Genomic DNA, 22,852 nt, shown 5'->3' on the forward strand with positions numbered 1-22,852 from the left:
GTATATGCAATTGTTGTAACTATAAGATCAGTTCACGGGGTCATATCCGAATCCGATACGATCGGTACTAGCACTTTCCGGGGAATTGATTTGTTTGACCTCATGAATCACCGGATCTCTTATTTTTCGTCACCCCGTTCGACAGGAAGTTTAAGCACCTTAAAACCGCAGGTTTGGCATTGGTAAGGGTGGAATCATGAAGAAATCGAAGTTTATAGATCGCTTTGCGCATATGACTCACGATCGGCACTCTCCCAAATGGTCATCATGTTAAGGACGCATTTGCCATACTCATATTCTAGATATGTATTACATGTGGGAACTCCTTGATGAGTTCCACCTTTTCACTGTGCAATATGCGGACAGAGAGCCTCTTCGGTTGAGAAACATTATTCCGATTGTCCGATATAATCATTTCACGGTATGGGGGGAGGGGGGAATCAATAATACATTGGATCTTGTCACCACCTCGTAGTAGATCTCAGCTGAAATGGATGGAGAGAAAGAGAGCCAGAAGCTTGCACAATTGGAGCATTTGAAATTTTTACTTAGACAGAATATGGAAAGTTTTCGGTCCAACTTTCCGGCTTTAGTCGGAACATGTCTAAGACTCTTCTGAAGCCCTTTCTTAGAAAATATGGGAGGATTATCTGAAACAGAGTCTCCAAATATTATTTATTTTATTAATAACTCTGCCTAATATTTGTTATATTCCAAAATTTAGTAGGTTTAGACGAGATATACATACTTGGGTTGAGTTGAACTGGCTGATCCATGAGGACCTCACATAGAGTGAATGAGTCCATAGTGTTATCAGAAGTTTGATAAACGACCAAATGAAATACCCTATCAGAAACCAGGTCTAATGTTAGAAAATAAATTTGTCATCTTGCCCAATAGTAGAAGCTTTCTTGGACCTTGCTGCATCTACATCTGATAGCCGTGCTAGTCCTAAAGCTACAGTGCTAGCCTTGCGAGTGCGGATTCGAGCATAAAATATGCTCAACTGTTTCCTCCTCCAACCCGTACTTCTTATATCTAATTTAAAAACATATGACGCCTGAAGACAGCGTTCTGTCAGAATAATTATCATGAGCCTACAGCCCTTTCCTTTCAATGACAAGAGCAATTTTGTTTGTCTAGGGTTAAAAGACCAGTACAAGATTTTCCTTTCCGGCTTGGTCGATCATGTGCAGCTATCGCTTTCTTTTAATCTCGCACAATCTGATTGGAAAGTCTACGGTACCAGTTTAGAGCGATGCGCCCTGTTAAGGTAGCTCATCCGTTTTTCACTTCCATCTATTCTCATTTTTTTTTTATTTTTTTTTCTATTCTCATATCCCCAGGGATAGATGTATATTTCTCCCTAATCCGATCCTTTCCTAGGATTGCTTACACTCGAACACACTCTTATATACTGTGCTATGAGAGATTACTTGCTGTATGGCTGTCAATGTACAAATTGACGCGGCTGCAGCTTAAGTTATTTTTCCTCAGTGTCCCTACTGCTTTAATCGCGGCTTCTTCTTCCGCATGGAAAACCCTACAGTGATCCGACAGTTTGTACGATTTGTTAATTTCCCATCTGCGTAGTATACCGCAGGTCCTACTACTTCCATTACTTTGGAACCATCGGTATACACGTGTATCGCTTCGTCTGCCATTTGGGCGCCCTTGCGACAACCTCCCACCTTTGTTGTAGCACTAGGAGACTCATCGAAGCGCAGATAGGGAACTAGCTAGTCCTCCAGAGGTTGTCGCGAGTAAAATAATTATTCGAGCTCACTTCAAAAAGTAGCAACATCGAAAGAGGCATACATACGTCTGGCCTCGTTGGTCGTTAATAAACGTCTTAACCACCACCCCTGCAATGATTTTATACTTACCACACAGGCACAGTTTTAATTGTGGTAACCACTGAACTAGACTACACCATTTGCCTCACTGTATTTACCTATATGTGTGTGAGATATTTTTTGTACTCAGCTGAGCAGAGCTCACAGAGTATATTAATTTTGCTCGCATTACGGTACCCCGTAACAGCATAAACAAATCGAGATAGATATAGACTTCTATATGTCAAAATGATCTGGGCTAAAATAGAAATTCATTTAGCCATGTCCGTCCGTCCGTCCGTCCGCTGTCCGTAAATACGATAACTTGAGTAAATTTTGAGGTATCTTAATGATATTTGGTATGTAAGTTCCTGCGCACTGATCTCAAATCGCTATTAAAAATGAACGAAATCGGACTATAACCACGCCCACTTTTTCGATATCGAAAATTTCGAAAAATCGAAAAAGTGCGATAATTCATTACCAAAGATGGATAAAGCGATGAAACTTAGTAGGTGGGTTGACCTTATGACGCAGAATAGAAAATTAGTAAAATTTTGGACAATGGGCGTGGCACCGCACACTTTTAAAAGAAGGTAACTTAAAAGTTTAACAAGCTGTAATTTGGTAGTCTTTGCAGATATCATGATGAAATTTGGCAGGAACGTTACTCTTATTACTATATGTGTTCTCATTAAAAATTAGCAAAATCGGATGACTAACACCTCCACTTAAAAAAAATTTATTTAAGTAAAATTTTAACACAAAATTGAATATTTTTACATTATATAAGTAAATTATGTCAACATTAATCTCCAGTAATGATATGGTGCAACAAAATACAAAAATAAAAGAAAATTTCAAAACGGGCCTGGCTCCGCCCTTTTTCATTTGATTTGTCTAGAATACTTTTAATGCCATAAGTTGAACAAAAATTTACCAATCCTTGTGAAAGATATCGCTTGTGAGGGTACCGCTTCTATGGCAATAACTGTTTTCTGTGAAAAGGGGCGAAATCGGTTGAAGCCACACCCAGTTTTTATACACAGTCGACCGTCTGTCCTTCCGCTCGGTCGTTAACACGATAACTTGAGCAAAAATCGATATATCTTTACTAAACTAAGTTCACGTACTTATCTGAATTCACTTTATCTTGGTATTAAAAATGGGCGAAATCCGACTATGACCACGCTCACTTTTTCGATATCGAAAATTTCAAAAAATAAAAAAAATATACCATAATTCTATACCAAATACGAAAAAGGGATGAAAAATATAACTTAAAAAAAAACTTTGTAAAATGGGTGTGACAGAAAATGAAAAATTTTTGCAGACCGAAATCAAAAGCCCTTGTAATCATGGCAGGAATACTCTTCGTGGTATTACGTATATAACCCTGGCCCACATTTTGGCCGATATCTCTAAAGCGCCTTCACATATACAACTAAGGGCCACTCCCTTTTAAAACCATCATTAATACCTTTAATTTGATACACATGTCATACAAACCCATTCCAGGGTTATCCTAAATTCATTTTACTACATGGTGGTTTTCCCTTATTTGACAAAGGATGAAGGAATATCGTTCCAAAAAAATTACACTCTTGGTCTACAATTTGGTCGATATTTCTCAAACGTATGTGATATGTAATTAAAAACCACCTATAAAGCTCTCAGCTGAGTATGTAATATTCGGTTACACTCGAACTTAGCCTTCCTTATTGGTTTTGTGTAATACAGGTAGCAGGAACGTTTCGTTATAGCTTAAGGTTGCTGACTAACTTGTGCTCGTTGCAATTTTTGTTATTACACATCCAATGCTACACACCTCAGCTAAGGATATGCACTACACCAACAATAGCAATAAACACGTTAAATCCATTGCTTTGTTATTGTAATTGCTACCGCGTTATGGTGGGACATTATAATTTTTATGATCATTGAGGATAAATGAAAATATTTAACGTTGATTCTTTCGCGACAGGAAGTCCAGTTTTCTTGAGTTGTATATTTTGCTTATATTTGTTTTTCGTTTAGATTTGTTTTTTTTTTTAATAGTTCTCTTACAACTTTGTAGTAGGACTTTGGGGCTTAACCAGCCATTTATGCGTACGTATCCTGGCGTGAAACGTTGAACTAAGAATTATTTATTACCTACATACGTACACCATGTTACATTCATACATACGAATATATTGCATGTGAAAATAGTAGTCACTAATTCATTTAATTTATTTTCTAAGCCTTTAAAGGAATTAAATGAGCTCCATATGTAGAGATGAAGGCACTTAAGTCTCGAGTTCAATTAGGTACCGGAAACATAACTTTGCAGAAATAATATGCTAGAAGACCTTTAACTAATCAGTCTTAAGTGGTCATTTAAATCTTTTACGTTAAAAAATGACTCCGAATAAAATGGAGTCAAGAGGATTACCTTTCTCTCCCCTCTTTGTTGTACGAATTTGAAATATTGCTACAAACTCTGCAGCTGTAGCCTTTCCACTTGCAGTGACGATGCAGGAATCTTTACCGCTAGGGTCCTGAATTAAGTACCTACCCTGCGACTTTTGATCTTAGGAGATGTCATATCAGTCGTTAGTTGGTTGAAGCTTCCAATGTATGGAGTATTCCAAAAAGAACTCAGCATTTCAAGGCAGATGTGTTATTAACAGCCATGGGCTATTGAGCGTCATTCCACAAGATATCCATCTCTCATGGTCTTTTTTGTAAATGTATTTTTAAGTAATAAGCCCTTGTCTGGCGCAATTCGATTGGAAGAGCCAAAATATATGTCCTCTAGGCAGACTTCCTAGTATATTTGACAAAAACAAAAAAAGATAAGCATCATTAGATGCAGAGGTTAATCAGCAACTTGGCAACTCAAAACAGGAACTAGCAATTGTAAGTTAGTATTAAGCTGCACTCAGGTAACCATCTTCATGTGAGATTTAGCTTTCACTAAATTTGTGTGGAAAAGCAGATCAGGCTTTCGACCTGCAGAACTGTCCTACTTTCCTACCTAACAGTCTGCAAAGGTGGAGAGGGTAGTGAGCAGACTAATAGTCTGGCAAGAAAAACAGAGGTTATAAAGGCAATCGGATTAGCATAATTTTTTGCAGTCAGGAAGGTCTCTGAAGGCTTAAGAGACACATTCATAGACTGAGAATCCTATAAAAAGGCACTGTCGAGGAAGCAGTCAGGCTAGAGCATAGACATACACACTGCCTTAGCCTTCAGAACATCCTTGATTTTCTAAAATAAGTATTTAGGTTTATATGAGGTCGGAGAAAAGAGAGCACATTGGACTCAATGTCGCCACGCAAAACTCAAAATTCAGTTCCATTATTTTATGTTTGGTTAGTTGGTTTCTGTGCTGTATGGGTTATACAAGTCTGAAGCTCAAGTAGTGATTCCAAACCATAAATCAAGACAGTTATATTGAAAGGATTGTAGAGCCATATTTTTGTTCGGCGACAGATGACTTTACTTTTCAATTGCCTACTGAGTCCAGAGTTATTAATCGTTTGATTATCAATAGCTATAACAAGATTAAAAACAGCAAGGCTGCGGCCCCTGATTTCCTGCTAAGCTCAAATATAGCAGCAAGGAGTTGGCAAGGACCTCTCCGAGCCATTTGAAACTAAACGAGGTTTCAGACAGGGTGACCCCCTTTCATACGATTTCTTTAACTTGATGCTTGAGAAAGTAATACAAGTTGCAAAATTCAACCGCTCTGGAAAAATATTCTAGAAAAGTGACTACGCTGGCTAGGCCATGTTATGCGAATGAAAGATGATGCTACGTCTAAGAAAGTATCCGCTGGAAGGACTAGGTGGGGAACGATTTTTATACCCTTGGTGCTACCAATTGGCATCAGCTAGCCCAACGAAGAAGCAACTGGGGCGCCTTGTTGGAGAGCCATAATTTTTTAAAGGGTTAAGCCTTAATTAAGTAAGTAAGATAAAATATTCGACTTACGAATGTCCTTGTCGTTAAATTAGATAACAACGATTACAGTGTATAATTCCGATCAGTCAGCTTTCTTAGAATGTCGCATAAATATTTTCAACTCTAGGACGACATTTAAGCGCCTCTGAAGTGCATATAAGTACATACGCCACTAACAATAAGTACCACAATATCAAAATAATTGAAAAACTTATTTAATTCAGTAGCGAATTGATGGCTGTCGACATGCAGTCACTGCCACATCCGTGACCCAAGCCGCATTTGCCACAATTATGCTTTAGTGTTGTCACATTAACATATGTACATTAGAGTGGTCTTAAAAAATTTGTTTTCCTCAAAAAGACTGTGCCGCCCACACATTATAACTTTGTATGTGAGTAATAAATATCACAACTCCTAGGCAGATTACACCAGCTTAAGGCGTGGCACATTTCCATTGAAAATGCTCAAAACCATTTTTTTTTAATTTTCCAGAATAATGCCCTACAAAACCTTATAAAAAGCTGTAAAAATGCTCTTTTAATTATAGTGTGCTTATAATAAGAAAATTAAAAAGCAAAACAATTTTTGGAAATGGGCGTGGCACTACCCATTTTTCAATCAAGCATTTTCCAACGTTTCGGGAGACCAATTGACGTATCAAGACAAAATTCGGTACGCATATTTCTCCCATATTGGTTAAAGACCACGCCTATTTTATAAACATTTTTTTTGTTTTAAATAAAGGATCATAGACCAATGTAAAATGCACTAACTTTGCGAAAAATATCTTTATGTCCTTTTTCAGCCATTCATTATTCTGCGTTTCGATAGCCATTACTAGTAGAACAATTGAACTATTTTGAAGAAACTCTTTATTTTTTATAACAATGAAAATTTCTAATCGGCCAAAATACATTTAATAAACACTCCCTTTTTGACAACACTTAGTGTCAAAAAACTGAAACTAAACGAACTGTACGACAGCTTAACTGTTAACTGGTTATGTCCGTCCAACAAGGCGCGAATCACTTCTTCGCTCCGCCAACTGGCGCCAATTGGTCACACCAAGGGAGTTTAAAACGTTTTCTACCTGGTCTTTCCAGCGAAGTGGGGAAAGCCCTCTTCCTCTGCTTTCATATGGGGGTTCCGATAAAAATATTTCTTGGCCGGCCGGAGCGTCAGCTGTCATTCGCATAACATGGCCTAGCCAGCGTAGCCGCTGCATTTTAATTCGCTGGACTATGTTGATGTCCGGGTAAAGCTCGTGCAGCTCATAATTAAATCTTCTTCGGTACTTGCCATCGCCAACGCGCAGAGCTCCGTAAATCTTTCGACGAACTTTTCTCTTTCGAAGAACAGTCCCAGAGCCGCTTCATCTGATGTTGTCATGGCTCAGGTTTATGCACCATATAGCAGGACGGGTATGATAAGTCACTTGTAGAGCATGATTTTCTTTTGCGAAGAGAGGACTTTACTTTTCAATGGCCTACCTAGTCCGAAGTAGCATTTATTGGCAAGAGTGATTCTTCGCTGAATTTCAGAGCTGATGCTGTTGCTTGTGTTAATGCTGGTTGCCAAATAAACAAAGCCTTTTATTATTTCGAAATGATGGCTGCCAACAGTAGCGTGGTTTCCAAGGCGCAAATACACTGACTCTTTGCTCGATGACAGCAGGTACTTCGTTTTGTCCTCATACACCATCAAACCTATCAATTTGTTTATTTCTTATCTTAAGTTTGGCAACGCTGCCATCAATGAACCCACCTTTTCAAAAATAGAAATCACTGGTTGGCATTTAGCCGTATGTTTTAAATGAAACACAACGGTGACATCTGCCAATCAAAACTCATTTGTACAAAAATATCACGACCTCTGTTCCTCCAGTCTCCCAAGGATCAAAAGAGTTCCTGTGAGAATTGAGCGGGATACCGAGCTAGAAAACTCACTTCATGATGACTAATATGTGTGAAGTGAGAAAGACGAATGAAAAAGAGAAATTAATGCGATCAAAAATTAACCTGTTGCATAGGAGTGTTTTGGAAAAAGAACAAGAAAGGTTGTCTAAGTTCGGATGTAAACGAACATCATCTCTACTCAGCTAGAGATCTATCGTACAGTTCTTTTAGTTCAGTTTTTTGGTCCTAAGTAATATCGAAAGATGGGTGTTTATTTAATGATTTTCAGTCTTTTTTAAGAAGTATTCCTCTTTGTACAGGAAATAAGTGTAAAGAGTTTCTTCACAGTAGGACAATTCTTCTTCATTGGTCAAAAGATTTAAAAATGTTTAAGTTACGTCAATCTGTCTTCGAGTTATGGCTCCAGAAATGGTAGCATATGCATGATCAAATAAGAGGCGGTGCCACGCCTGTTTCCAAAAATGTTTACCATTCATTTAGTTGTTATAAATACCATTTAGAAGAGAAATAGCATATTAACTTAGAGCTTACGATTTCTCGAACTTTTTCGAGAAGAGATTTCTTGCGATCCTCGCCTTCTCGCGAGACTCTCTAATCTCGGATTACTCGGAAGGCTCGTGAGCTTCTCGACATTCAATTTAATCGATTCATTGGCTATTTTATATAAAGCTTACGATTTCTTCTGGAGCACAAGCGAAAATTTCCACAAAACCACAACTAAAAAGCACCGATATGTATAGAGTACTGCCAATGCAGCGACTGTATTGAAAGTCGAGAAGCTCGCGAGATTTACGAGTACTTCGAGACACGAGAATCTCGCGAGAAGTCGAGTTATCGATTTCTCGGGTCTCGAAATTCTCGCTTGTGTTCGAGAAGAAATCGTAAGCTCTAATATTAACAACTTTTTATAAGGTTTTGCCGGGAATGGCTCTCGAAAATAACAAAAAACCCGATTCTGGGCATTTTCAATGGAAATGAGCCACGCCTTAACCTTAAGTTATCAGCCCAATAGTTTGGAAATTAATGACCTACATACAAAGGAATAATTTGAGGGGGCGGTACCCCTTTTTCATAAACTTTTATTCTTTTCATACAAAATATGTCCAGTTTAATGTACATACATACATGCATTTAATGCAGTAATCAGTGCCGATCTGTATTGCTATGATTCCTTATACTTAATTTTGTTATTGTTGTTGTTGTTCCATATTTCAATTACCTGACCAACATTTGTGGTTGCATGCTTAACACATGACTGATTGTGCATCGTCGACGTTGCATGCAAAATCGAAAGCAATAGAAATAACGATAACAATAACAACATAGCGTGTTGCAACTAACAATGTGCCAGTTTCTATCTCAACTAACAATATAAGCTACAACAACAGCAGCAATAATCATATTACCGATAGCTACATACGTGACACATAACCGCATTTGTGCATTTGATTGAATTTTGATGGCGTGCATACAATGATACAATGAACGGTTATACCCTGTTGGAAATTCAAAAAAGTAAACTGTAGAGGCTGAAGTCCGGAAATATGAGTCACTCCGTCCATGGCGTTTAATAACTCAGAGTATATCATTATATAAAAACGGCCACCCCGACGTGTCTTGGTAGAATATTTGTCCCTCTTCATCCGCTTTTTCTAGAATAGCCATCAGGATATAGCTTGAAGGACATTTTAGAGTAATGGTGGTCAGAAAACTAACTTCCCATGCCAAATACCTACGTTATGGGCGGAATGAGCTGCGATTGTATTTTTTTTTATTAACATTATAGGTTTAGATCGCGGGTTCGAATCGAGCTCAAGGCCTAACAATAATTTTTTATCATTATTATTGTTATGATAAATTTTTTCTTAATTGAAAAAGTTATTAAATTAGAATAGAAGAAAGAAAAAATTTAGACTACTGCCAAAGCTCGTTGTATAGATCCATTTCGGGAACTGCTAAATTCCTTCATCGGTCTTCATTAATCCTACTTCTATTCTGGTTCTTGCCAATTGATATTCACAACACTGCGACATCTGTTTCACAATGAATGTGAAAATTGGACTCGTTTGATGGCAATGCTGCCATAGTGTCATATTTTACTGACACTTTTTTCCCGTGCTCTGGGATGTATAAACAATTTTTGTTGTTATATCGGCCTACTGATTTGTAAGATCGAGGGTTCGAATCGAGCTCAAGGCCTAACAATAATTTTTTTATCATTATTATTGTTATGATAAATCGATTCGAACATGATAATAATGATAAAAAATTATTGTTAGGCCTTGAGCTCGATTCGAACCCGCGATCTTACAAATCAGTAGGCCGATGTAACAACAAAAATTATTATAGGTTTATACAATTTATAGACACAACTGGTCGCAGACGAGGGCATGAGATGACCGAAAGTGCCTTAAATAACGGCTTGGGAATGCGTCATTTGCTGCACCTGTTTCGCCACAATTAAAGCACAAGCAAAGGTCATCGGCATCAAAAGTATATCAGGATACTCGTTCTTTCTGCCCATCTCGTCGTAATACGACACACATTTAATTATCTTATAACTTTAAACGAGCAATTCTTGTATATTTGTATGTTTGTATAGCCGAACGATCTCGGGAACGGCTTAACCGATTTAAATGAAATTTGGCACGGAGATAATGTATCACCTTCTAAGACTTTCTACCTAGGTGTTGCCACTTAGAATGTTTCGCAAGGTTTCCACCTATTCCAAATAAAAAAAAAATTGCATGAGATATGCCGATATGGGTATCAAACGAAAGGTAGTTCACTCCACATTACAATTGGGACATTTTTGAGTAGGGTTGCCATTTACGGTTGCCACCTCTTCGAAATTAAAAAAGAATGCATGAGATCTACCGATATGGGTATCAAACGAAAGTCATTGCACTCCGTATTACAAAAGGGACATTTTTGAGTAGGGTTGCCACCTATTCGAAAAAAAAATATTGCATGAGATATACCGATAAGGGTATCAAACGAAAGGTATTTCACTCCGCATTACAATAGGGACATTTTTGAGTAGGGTTGCCATTTAGGGTTGGGGTAGTTAGAAGAAATAGTACTCTACTTACTCATATTCTATTAAAGCTTTAAAGGGGAACATTAAAGTTAAAAATCTTCGCAAAAAATCGTACACATTATTCGACTTAATTTTCTTAATTTCACACACGCTAATAAAATTGAAATGCAATATAAAGGCACCGTAGCAATTTCTAGCAATATATATTTAAATGCATATTTTTGGCAAATATGAAATGAATAATTGCAATTTCTCACAGATTACTATTAGAAAGATTTCTCACAATAGCAAAAATTTATCCTACCATGGCAATTTGCTACATTTCAATTTGAAAACGACATCTGACAATTTAACTACTTACCAACAGTTGGCGCTTAGGGAAGTAAGTTGACATTTAATTAAACTAACTGATAGTTGCCATTCGTGAAATTTATAAGTTTTTGGAATGTAATAAAATTATGAGACTCATAGTGTATAACTAAAAAAAATTTTTGAAATTAATAACTCGGCGCATGAAGATACTCGACCTAAATAACTTAGTTCTTGATTTCACTAATTGTCATAACAATCCTTTATACTATAGGCTGGAGTTACCCATTTAAATTTTTTTATTCCAGTTCATTTTGCGGTTAGTGTTAGATATGTTTTTGAAATCTATTTTTAAGGAAATCAAATATTGGTAAGTAAAAATATATAATAAAAGTACATATAAAAAAGTAGAGTTTGATTAATGATGACATGTAGAACAAAATATGTTATGCGGCATACTCGAAGATTGTCGAGCAAAGCTCGGTCGCCCAGGTACTGGGATATTAAAAGACACATGTGATGATTTAAAATCATTGCTCTCACAGCGGTTGTATGAAAAGAAAAAAATCTTGGAAATCTGATATACAGTTGACTTCTTCCGATAAACATTTGACATTTTGAGTTTTTTGAAAAACAATTGGAATATTATTTGTGGTCTGCTGAAATACATTTGCACTATTCTAATATTCATTTCAAAAAAAAAAAAAAAAATTTAAAGCGCGATAACCTCCGAAGCGTCTTTCTTCTTTTAATTTTTCCTACAAACCTACTGGTCGGGCGGGACCTACATGTTTTATGCCGACTTCACTGAGAGCTTTTAATGTCAGAGATACACTTGAAGTGCTTGCAAAACACTGCCAAAGGGCGACCTAGCTTAAAAAAATGTTCTTCTAATTGAAAAAAAACTTTGTTTCTAAAATTTTGATGCTGCTTTGCCCGGGGCGTGAACCCAGGATCTTCGATGTGGTAGGCGGAGCGCGCTATCATCACACTACGACGGCCGCCGTTTTGAGCTTTTCTGAAATACAATTGATTTTTTTTGAAATACAGCTAAAAAAAAGTATAGTAAAGAACTGGTTACTTTAGATATTTTAAATGTTCCTACAAGGTCGCCTAGTGAGCTCACGTGTACTTCTGCAACAAAACAAAAGACAGTCACAATTGCCGATTCGTAGATTAAATTTCCCTTAGTTGGCGCAAATTGATTGCCGTTGTCGCACTGTTGTCACAATTACAATCGTTGTTGTTATTGTTCAAGCTTTTGTATGCAACATTGCGGCTGCTATCGTTGCATGTATGGCATCTGTTTTGGGTGAAAAGCACACAGTACAATGATCACATTAGCTTTAATCGTATGCACTGTTGTTATTGCTATATTTATTCAGGTATGTTGCCGCCACAGATGCAACCGCAGCCACATTTAAAGTCTTAGCCACCGTCACAGTCACCGCCACTGTCAATGTTGAAATAATTTTCCTGTCACAAGCGAGCTTGGCGTTAGCAGCTGCTACTGTTCATTGGCTACTTTGTTGGTTGATCCGTATGATTTGATGTCATGTGACATGTTTGTTCTCCACAATCAGCGCAATCGGCGCAATTCACTCAATTTTTCATAGCTGCGTGCTGCATGCTGCTGCTGTTGTTGCTCTATTCTACTTATTTAGTTTTATGTGGATAATTTGTTTGTGGCTTCTATGCGATTATTTTTCTGAATTACAGAATAAATCGTGTTTACAATGTGGTTAGGGATGGAAATTGCGTTACTCGGATTTCACAATTAATTGCATTGCGATTGGTTCAATATTGCTGTGTCAATATTATTACCGATCATTTTGCTTACAATATATGTGGATATGAGATTTATTTAATTAATAGTTCGAAACAGTTTTCTGATCTTTTTCAGACTGAGTTTCTCGCCATTTTTTCTAGAAATTTGGGGAGACCAACGGTCTTACATCGTTCGTGCATTCTGGATAACATAATGGAATCATACATGTTGTGACGCTCTGACACAGTAACAAGGCTGTAAGGCAGATAATCCACAACGACGAGTCATATACATACAGCTGAACGACAGAGGAGTCGGTAGTCCCAGAATCAGAGATCAATGAATCTCGAAAGATGAAAAGAAAACGACGAAGGAGATAATGGTACAGCCGCAATATGGAGAGGAACGGTTGAAGTAGTTGATAAGCCACAAGAAGTTAATGGCGAGAATAAACCCTACGCGGAAAATCAAAACAGAAGTAACGCTGTGACACCCGTTCTCCTGGAGAGGATGAGTGGCGCGACGAAACAGTCCCTGACTGTAGCGCTAATTGATGACAGCAATTGTTTTGAGAAGATTTATTCAGAAAATTAACCACAACAGAGGCAACTTTAAAAGAAGCAAATAATTTCGGGCTTTTTAACCAAATCTTCGTCGGCTTCTTATCTATAACAGCCCGTACGGTCAAGTTATTATTTTTATATCTACTTATTATCTACAATGAATTACCACCGCCCAGTCATTGGCTTCTTATTGACTTGTTATAGTCGGGTTACAGATGTGTCATCGATTTTACCATGAAGGTTTATGAAACAGATACCGTTATCTATTTCATAAGAAACCTATTAATAGTAACAAATCGATTAAACTCTGATAACAAATCGATAACTGTTCGGTAATAAATCGATAACTTTTCGATTGAAAGTTGATAATTTCTCAATATTTCATCGACAACTTTTCGATAATTTATCGGCAGCCTTTTGATAACAAACCGATAACATTTTGGAAACATGTCGATAGCGTTTTGATGAGCCATCGATAACTATTTGATAATGAATCGATGACAAACGATAACTCGTCGATAAACAAGCAATTAAAAATCGATAACAAATGTACATTTGGATAAATCGTCTATATCTCGTCGACAACGCACCTACATACAACGAATCGATAACTCATCGATAACAAACTTTCAATATTTGCATAGCAAATTAATAACAGATCGCGCGGTTTCGGATTTGACTTCGTTGTTTCGACATTATGCTTCTACTACGCCTAAATTCAGACTACGATTACTTTCTATGTATATTCCAATATCCCAATATAGCATACACTTTTAAAGACTATGCTTACGCTTACATTGTGGATTCCCTCATTTGATGTTTATACATCGAAACCACTATATTATTTCTGGACTGTTGAACTTTTGTTTATCTCTCAATCATGCACACACAATTATACAACATTTATATAATTTTAGCTGTAAAATATTATTTATAACAGGAAAAATATTTAGTTCGAAAAATTGCTGAAATTCTACATAATTCATTAGAAATTTAAAGTTGTTTCTGGTCACATCTAAATGTTTCAACCACATACAAATATAATTGCCGCTTAACCGTTTAAATGGTTATGGCCATCCAACAAGGCGCGCCATCCGCTTCTTCGCTCTGCCAACTGGCGCCAAATGGCCACACCAAGGGGTGTAAATCGTTTATAATACTAAGATTTACATATTTGTGTCACTTACCTCGACACGGTCCCGGATATGCGATGGCAATTGAACGTCCACTCACACAAATCATTCGATTTATATCACAAATACTACGATATGTTTTGCCATCAACACCGCAAACTGCGCGCGACGGATCAATAGGCCGCCCAGCCATGGCAGCAACATCATCATCAGGACAATTAATTTTACAAACAATACAATGCGGTATCGAATATTGATCTTCGACGCATGTTTGATCATTTAAACATTTTACACCGTTGCAGGAAGCTAAAAATCAAAAGAAAAAATAAAAGTTTTTGAGGAACAATTTATGGTAAGTAGAATTGAGCTCTTAGAACTTAATTATAAACTTGTAAATTCCTAGCGTAGGCGTCGAGTTCAGACTGGCTGCATTTTACAAATGCCCATTTTAACAAGTAAGGAAGGCTAAGTTCGGGTGTAACCGAATATTACATACTCAGTTGAGAGCTATGGAGCCAAAATAAGGAAAATCACCATGTAGGAAAATGAACCTAGGGTAACCCTGGAATGTGGTTGTATGACATGTGTATCAAATGGAAGGTATTAAAGAGTATTTTAAGAGAGATTAGGCCATAGTTCTATAGGTGGACGCCATTTAGGGATATAACCATTAGGGTGGGCCAGGGGTGACTCTAGAATGTTTGTACGATATGGGTATCAAACGAAAGGTGTTATTGAGCATTTTAAGAGGGAGTGGGCATTAGTTCTATAGGTGGACGCCTTTTCGAGATATCGCCATTAGGGTGGGCCAGGGGTGACTCTAGAATGTGTTTGTACGATATGGGTATCAAATGAAAGGTGGTAATGAGTATTTTAAGAGGGAGTAATCCTTAGTTCTACAGGTGGACGCCTTTTTGAGATATCGCCATAAAGGTGGACCAAGGGTGACTCTAGAATGTTTGTACGATATGGGTATCAAATGAAAGGTGTTACTGAGCATTTTAAGAGGGAGTGGGCATTAGGTCTATAGGTGGACGCCTTTTCGAGATATCGCCATTAGGGTGGGCCAGGGGTCACTCTAGAATGTGTTTGTACGATATGGGTATCAAATGAAAGGTGGTAATGAGTATTTTAAAAGGGAGTAATCCTTAGTTCTACAGGTGGACGCCTTTTTGAGATATCGCCATAAAGGTGGACCAAGGCTGACTCTAGAATGTTTGTACGATATGGGTATCAAACGAAAGGTGTTACTGAGCATTTTAAGAGGGAGTGGGCATTAGGTCTATAGGTGGACGCCTTTTCGAGATATCGCCATTAGGGTTGGCCAGGGGTGACTCTAGAATGTGTTTGTACGAAATGGGTATCAAATGAAAGGTGGTAATGTGTATTTTAAAAGGGAGTAATCCTTAGTTCTATAGGTGGACGCCTTTTCGAGATATCGCCATAAAGGTGGGCCAAGGGTGACTCTAGAATGTGTTTGTACGATATGGGTATCAAATTAAAGGTATTAATGAGAGTTTTAAAAGCGAGTGGCCCTTAGATGTATATGTGGAGGCGTTTTCGCGATATCGACCAAAATGTGGACCAGGGTGATCCAGAAAATCATCTGTCGGGTACTGATAATTTATTTGTATATGCAATACCACGAACAGTATTCCTGCCAAGATTCCAAGGGCTGTTGATTTCGCCCTGTGGAACTTTTTCATTTTTTTCTAAAGTTATATTTTGCGTCAATAAACCAATCAAATTACCATGTTTCATCCCTTTTTTCGTATTTGGTATAGAATCATGGCATTTTTTCATCAGTTATCGTCATAGAATCTATGCCCCTACCAAATTTAAGAAGGATTGGTAAGTTTTTGTTCGACTTATGGCATTAAAAGTATTCTAGACAAACTAAATGAAAATGGGCGGAGCCACGCCCATTTTGCAATTTTCTTTTATTTTTGTTTTTTGTTGCATCATATCATTACTGGAGTTGAATGTTGACTTAATTTACTTATATACAGTAAAGATATTAAATTTTTTGTTAAAATTTGACTTTAAAAAAATTTTTTTTTAAAAAGTGGGCGTGTTCTTCATCCGATTTTGCTAATTTTAATTAGGCATACATAGAGTAATAAGAGTAACGTTCCTGCCAAATTTCATCATGATATCTTCAACGACTGCCAAATTACAGCTTGCAAAACTTTTAAATTACCTTCTTTTAAAAGTGGGCGGTGCCACGCCCATTGTCCAAAATCTTACTAATTTTCTATTCTGCGTCATAAGGTCAACCCACCTACCAAGTTATATCGCTTTATCCGTCTTTGGAAATGAATTATCGCCTTTTTTCGGTTTTTCGAAATTTTCGACATCGAAAAAGTGGGCGTGGTTATAGTCCGATATCGTTCATTTTAAAAAGCGATCTGAGATGAGCGCCCAGGAATCTACATACCACATTTCATCAAGATACCTCAAAATTTACTCAAGTTATCGTGTTAACGGACAGACGGACGGACGGACGGACATGGCTCAATCAAATCGATACTGATGATTTTGATATATGGAAGTCTATATCTATCTCGATTCCTTTATACCTGTACAACCAACCGTTATCCAATCAAAGTTAATATACTCTGTGAGCTCTGCTCAACTGAGTATAAAAAAGTTCAAGTTATCTATTTTTTGTTTACCAACTTTTGAACCAAGGGCTTTTTGATTAACTTGCTTCATTTCAATATTTACAATAGCAACATTATACATTGTATAAAACATTGATTAAACTAAACACAAACAATAACGACCCTCTAACGCAGGACTGATTGTACCAAGGTGGCCAGCACTGCATGCAGTAGATTCTGATTCAAAAATCCTCTCTCCTCACAATGTGTCCTTGCCTATTCTTAGACTTACGAACTTTAAAACAGTGAGATTCCTTATAGTAAATGTTTCGAAGAAAATTTAACGAAATCGCTTAAAGACCACGCCCACTTTTATGTAAAAGATTTTTAAAAGGGTCTTGGACTAATAAGAAAAATATATATTTGCAAAAAAGAGCTTTGTATCAATGGCATTTCTTTTTCTAAGTGGATTATAACAACAAATAGGGATAATTCAATTTTTTTAAAAAGGGCGTGGCACCACCCCTTCTATGACTAAGCAATTTTCTATGTTTTGGGAGCCATAATTCAAGGAAAAAGTAACGGATCATAATAAGATTGGGTACACATATTTTCCTTACAGCAGGAAATGTTTTAGAAAATGGACGAGATCTGTAAAGGACCACGCCAACATTTACATAAAAGCCTTTAAAAGTGGTCGTAGACGAATATAATAAGATATACCTTTACGGAAAGAAGCTTAATAGGAATGATGTATATTGGAACGATTTTCCGTCATCCCTTGTCAAATTTTGGTTTCGAGACAAACCGGTTTCGGCGTTGTGCCATCATCAGTGTCGATTTTCGTTTTGATACGTTGTTGTCGTTTGTCCTGTATTTATAGTTCGTAGATACATCAGTAGGTATTGTCAAAATTGATGCTTGTGTATATTTAGTTATTTGTATGTGCTGTGTGTTCAATCACAACCGAGGATGGTTTTTACTGATCGATTTGTGTGACTGACTGAGTCAGGTAAAATTCCGTAATTTTAGTCGTTTGACCTTCTTTGTGGGTTTGTTGTTTTGGTGCGTTAATTGTTTTGTATTTATTTGTTGTTGTGTGTTTGTTTGTTGTACCTGTGTGGTTACTTTCGTTCTTGTAAACTCTGGTAAGACTAACTCAGAGGATCCGTTTAGCAGCCACGGCGTATAAAAGCTTACCTGCGGTTGCCAACGTAGTTACATAGGACAAACAGGACGGCAAATAAGAACGAGGTTCAGATAATACATGAGAGATTACAACAAAAAAAATACGCAATCCACACATTATATCAGAATATAACTTCACGAATCACATGGTCGAAAATGAATGTTCCCCAGCAAACTTCAATAAAACAGTTAGGATTCTTCACACTAAAGCAAAAGGCCGAAGTCTCTTCTTACTCCAAAGCATGGAAATCTACAAAGAGAAAACGTTCGACAATAGAATAATAAATGAACAGATATATAAAATTTTTGACACCATATTCGAGCTTTTAAAACATGTTTACAAGAAACAAAGCAATCACACAGGTACAACAGACAAACACGCAACAACAAATAAACACAAAACAATAAACGCACCAAAACCACAAACCCATAAAGAAGGTTAAACTACTAGAATTACGGACTTTTACCTGACTCGATCAGTAAAAAGCAACCTCGGTTGTGAATATAATATACACAAGCATCAATTTTTCAATACCTGCTCATGTACCTACGAACTATAAATACAAGACAAAAGAAAACAACAGATCAGAACGAAAATCGACACTAATGATGGCACAACGTCGAAACCGGTTTGTCTCGAAACAAAATTTGACAAGGGATGACGGAAAATCGTTCCAATATCCACCTTGTCGGAAAATCAACAAAGCAAACTAAGTCACTTAATATTAATGGCATTTTACTTTCTAAATGGCATTATAACAAAGAGTTCGAAAATAATAAAATTTTCGAAAATGGGCGTGTCACTGCCCCTAATTTGACTAAGCAACTTTCTATGTTTCGGGAACCATACAGAAAAGATCGAAATAAAATTGGGAATACATACTTTATTTATAGCAGCAAATATTTCAGTAAAAATGGATGAGATCGGTTAAGGACCACGCCAACTTTTATAAACAAGATGTTTAAAAGAGTCGTAGACTAGAATAATAAGCTATGGTAAATAGCGATGGGAGATGAGTGAGAAGGAAACCCATATACCAAACATCAATAAGATATCTTAATATTTATTCAAGTTATCGTGATCACGGTTAGACGGACGGACGGACATGGCTAAATCAATTTCTTTTTTCATCCTGAGCGACCGCCGTGGTGTGATGGTAGGGTGATCCGCCTACCACACCGAAGATTCCAAAGATTCTGGGTTTACGCCCCGGGAAAAGCAGCATCAAAACTTTAGAAACAAGTTTTTTTCAATTAGAAGAAAATTTTTCTAAGCGGGCTCGCCCCTCGGCAGTGTTTGGCAAGCACTCTGAGTGTATTTCTGGCAAGAAAAGCTCTCAGTGAAAACTCATCTGCCTTGCAGATGCCGTTCGGAGTCGGCATAAAACAAGTAGGTCATGCCCCGCAAATTTGAAGAAAAGCTCGGCTTTAAATCTCTGCGGAGGCTATCGCGCCTTTCATTTATTTTGATATATGGAAATCTATATTCATCTCAATTCGTTTATGCCGTTACGATCAACCGTTATGTTGTTACATATGTTACCAAAGTTCATAATATTGAAAGATATCCCAAGCTTCAGGTATGTTGCCATTAAATGTGGATGAGTAAATAAATATGTAGAATAAACAGCAGCATAAATCGAAATTCTGTTTCACCCGAACTTTGACTTCCTTACTTTTTGGGAATAGTTTTTGTTTAAAATATGCCTCAGTAGAATTAGAAAAGTAATTTATCTGAAATGCACTATACAATTGAAACTCACGCTGAGTATATAGAGTTCGGGAACACCCGAACTTAGACACCCTTACTTGTTACTTTTTGTTATGGCATATAACAGTAACAATAACAGATAAAATACAAGTGTTAGATGGAAAATTACTATAGAAATAACAACACTGGTAAAACCAGCGAATCATTCGTATGCAACTAATAAAGTGTCGAATTTATCATTGAACACAGCAATGTTGCAGCAACGCCTTGGCGCCTTCTGTGACACCAACAAAATTGCAAATAATAATTTTTCATTAAATTATTGTACGCATCGCAGACAGTCGACCAACGTTACGTACATTGCTGCCTAGTTGACAAACCACCTTACACTTGTACTAGAGATGTGTTGTTGTAAATTTTCTTGTTGTTAATTGCTACAAACACCTTTATGGCCGAGACACAATGAAAGTTTTTCAAATACATGCGTTCAACGCAATCTTATGCATGCAATATCATCGCCACAATCACGAAGATGTTAATATGAAGGAACTTCAGACTTGGAAATTGAAGTTTATTTCGCCTTGCACATTCCCATGCAAAATTTTGCAAATCACTGTTATAAACAATCTCACTGTACAAGAAATATACTTGTGTCCTATTAATTTGTTATATCGCAGCTTTCAACTGTGAAAGATGTGAGAAAAGTTACCAACGAGTGGGAAAAACAATTTCACTTGCAAATTGTGGGAGCACCTTTAGCCAAAGCTAATGTCAAACTTTTATATTATGCTTTGTTTGCAACAAAGGTTGGACGTTTGGTACTTTTTCATTTCAGATGATGCCAGTGTCGCTCAATCTGCCGTTCTCCATAAAAATACGTCCAATCTACTCATAATGCATACGATTGAATTAAACGCATCTATATGAAAAACTACTTATGTGGCGAGGCTTTTAGACCAATACTTGTTGTCGATTGTGCCAAGCAATTGGTCAAACGGTAAGCTGAAGATGGTGCGTACACTGCTCTTAAATAGTTGTAGTCGTAGATATAATTATTGTTGTTGACATATGACTCGTGCCAATAATCAGTGGCATTAGTTGTGGCAATTTTCGTTTTTTGTAGCAACATTGTAGGGGCGTTGTTGTCTTCGCGAAGCCATAAGTTGTTATTGTTATTATTATTGTTGATACTTGGAAAGTTTTCGGACTGCACCACAACAACAGCAGGAAAGTTTTTGTTGTAAAATTCCACACTTTTGGATGATTTTTATTACTCATTAGAACGCATTACAGGTATTTCTGTGTATACCTTTTTAGCCACACAAATATTTTTTAATACAGGGTGTCTCATGAGAAGGTAAGCAATTTTGGGAGGAACGTTAGGTTAGTGCACTGACTGATTAAAAGTTAATGATTGGACCATTGGGTCATGTTTCTTTATTGCTTAATAAATTTCAGAAATTTTATGTATGGTGCATAAAATAACCACCTCTAATCAAAGATCGGCGGCCACCGTGGTGTGATGGTAGCGTGCTCCGCCTATCACACCGTATGCCCTGGGTTCAACTCCCGGGCAAAGCAACATCAAAATTTTAGAAATAACGTTTTTCAATTATAAGAAAATTTTTCTAAGCGGGGTCGCCCCTCGGCAGTGTTTGGCAAGCGCTCCGGGTGTATTTCTGCCATGAAAAGCTCTCAGTGAAAACTCATCTGCCTTGCAGATGCCGTTCGGAGTCGGCATAAAACATGTAGGTCCCGTCCGGCCAATTTGTAGGGAAAATCAAGAGGAGCACGACGCAAATTGGAAGAGAAGCTCGGCCTTAGATCTCTTCGGAGGTTATCGCGCCTTACATTTATTTTTTTATTTTTAATCAAAGACATAGTTTCACTTTTCTCTTCAAAGTAGAACTAATGATTAAGACTTAAACTAATTTTACACAGGCAAATTGCATAAAACGAGCTGTAGGACTTCTTCTTCTTCTTGTAGCGATAAACATATTCCCCGTAGGTTTTTGGGGAAGCATTATAGATGATGATGGTTCTTTGTTAGATAATGATCCGGCACAATTAAGGTACTAACCCGACCATCTCGGGAACAGTTTGTATTACCACGTCAAACCTTCTCGATCTTAGAATTTAGTCGCATCTTACGATACGATCTTAACCCGCTGAAGTGTACGACGTCTTCCAGTTAAAGACGGTTGACCGCATGCCTTAATTGTGGCAAGATTAGAAAGTTTTTAATTAAGACAAAAAAATGTTGTTCGTTATCGTTTCGTGTCAAAAATCGTTTGCATCGACTAGGATGGATATCGGTGACTATAATTGTTACGGAATGGAAGCTAAATAACACAAGTAGTAGTAAGTTGGTGTAAGTTATAGTAAGAATACAACCAAATGAGAATAACCGTAATTTCTTTGTGCGCGTATGTATGAAATTACCTACAAAATAAAAAAATAAGTAAGGGTGACTTAGTTCGGGTGTAACCGAATATTATATACTCAGCGTGAGTTTCAATTGCACAGTTCATTTCAGATAAATTACTTTTCTAATCTTATTGAGGTATATTTTAATCACAAACTATTCCCAAAAAAGTAAGGGAGTCTAAGTTCGGATGTAACCAAGGTTGGATTTACGCTGCTGTTTATTTTACATATTTATTTACACATCTGCATTTTAAGGAAACATACCTAAAACTTGAAGTTTCCGATATGTTTCAATATTATGGACTTTGGTAAAATAACGATTGATCATAACGGCATAAACGAATCGAGATAAATATAGACTTCCATATATCAAAATGGTCAGGATGAAAAAAGTAACTGATTTAGCCA

The 22,852-nt window shown here is 37.1% G+C and overlaps 1 protein-coding gene across 2 annotated transcripts in view; it reads right to left on the bottom strand.

Moving 5' to 3' along the window:
- The window catches only part of Fs (Follistatin), a 161,818-nt gene that overhangs the window by 54,435 nt on the left and 84,531 nt on the right, over nt 1-22,852 (bottom strand). For both annotated transcript variants that reach the window (XM_067775773.1, XM_067775772.1), the window contains exon 6: nt 14,570-14,821. In XM_067775773.1, coding sequence (XP_067631874.1) covers nt 14,570-14,821 — 252 coding nt within the window. The remainder of the gene's footprint in view (nt 1-14,569; nt 14,822-22,852) is intronic.

This window comes from Eurosta solidaginis, chromosome 3 (assembly GCF_040869045.1).
Source record: "Eurosta solidaginis isolate ZX-2024a chromosome 3, ASM4086904v1, whole genome shotgun sequence".
Classification (NCBI taxonomy): domain Eukaryota; kingdom Metazoa; phylum Arthropoda; class Insecta; order Diptera; family Tephritidae; genus Eurosta; species Eurosta solidaginis.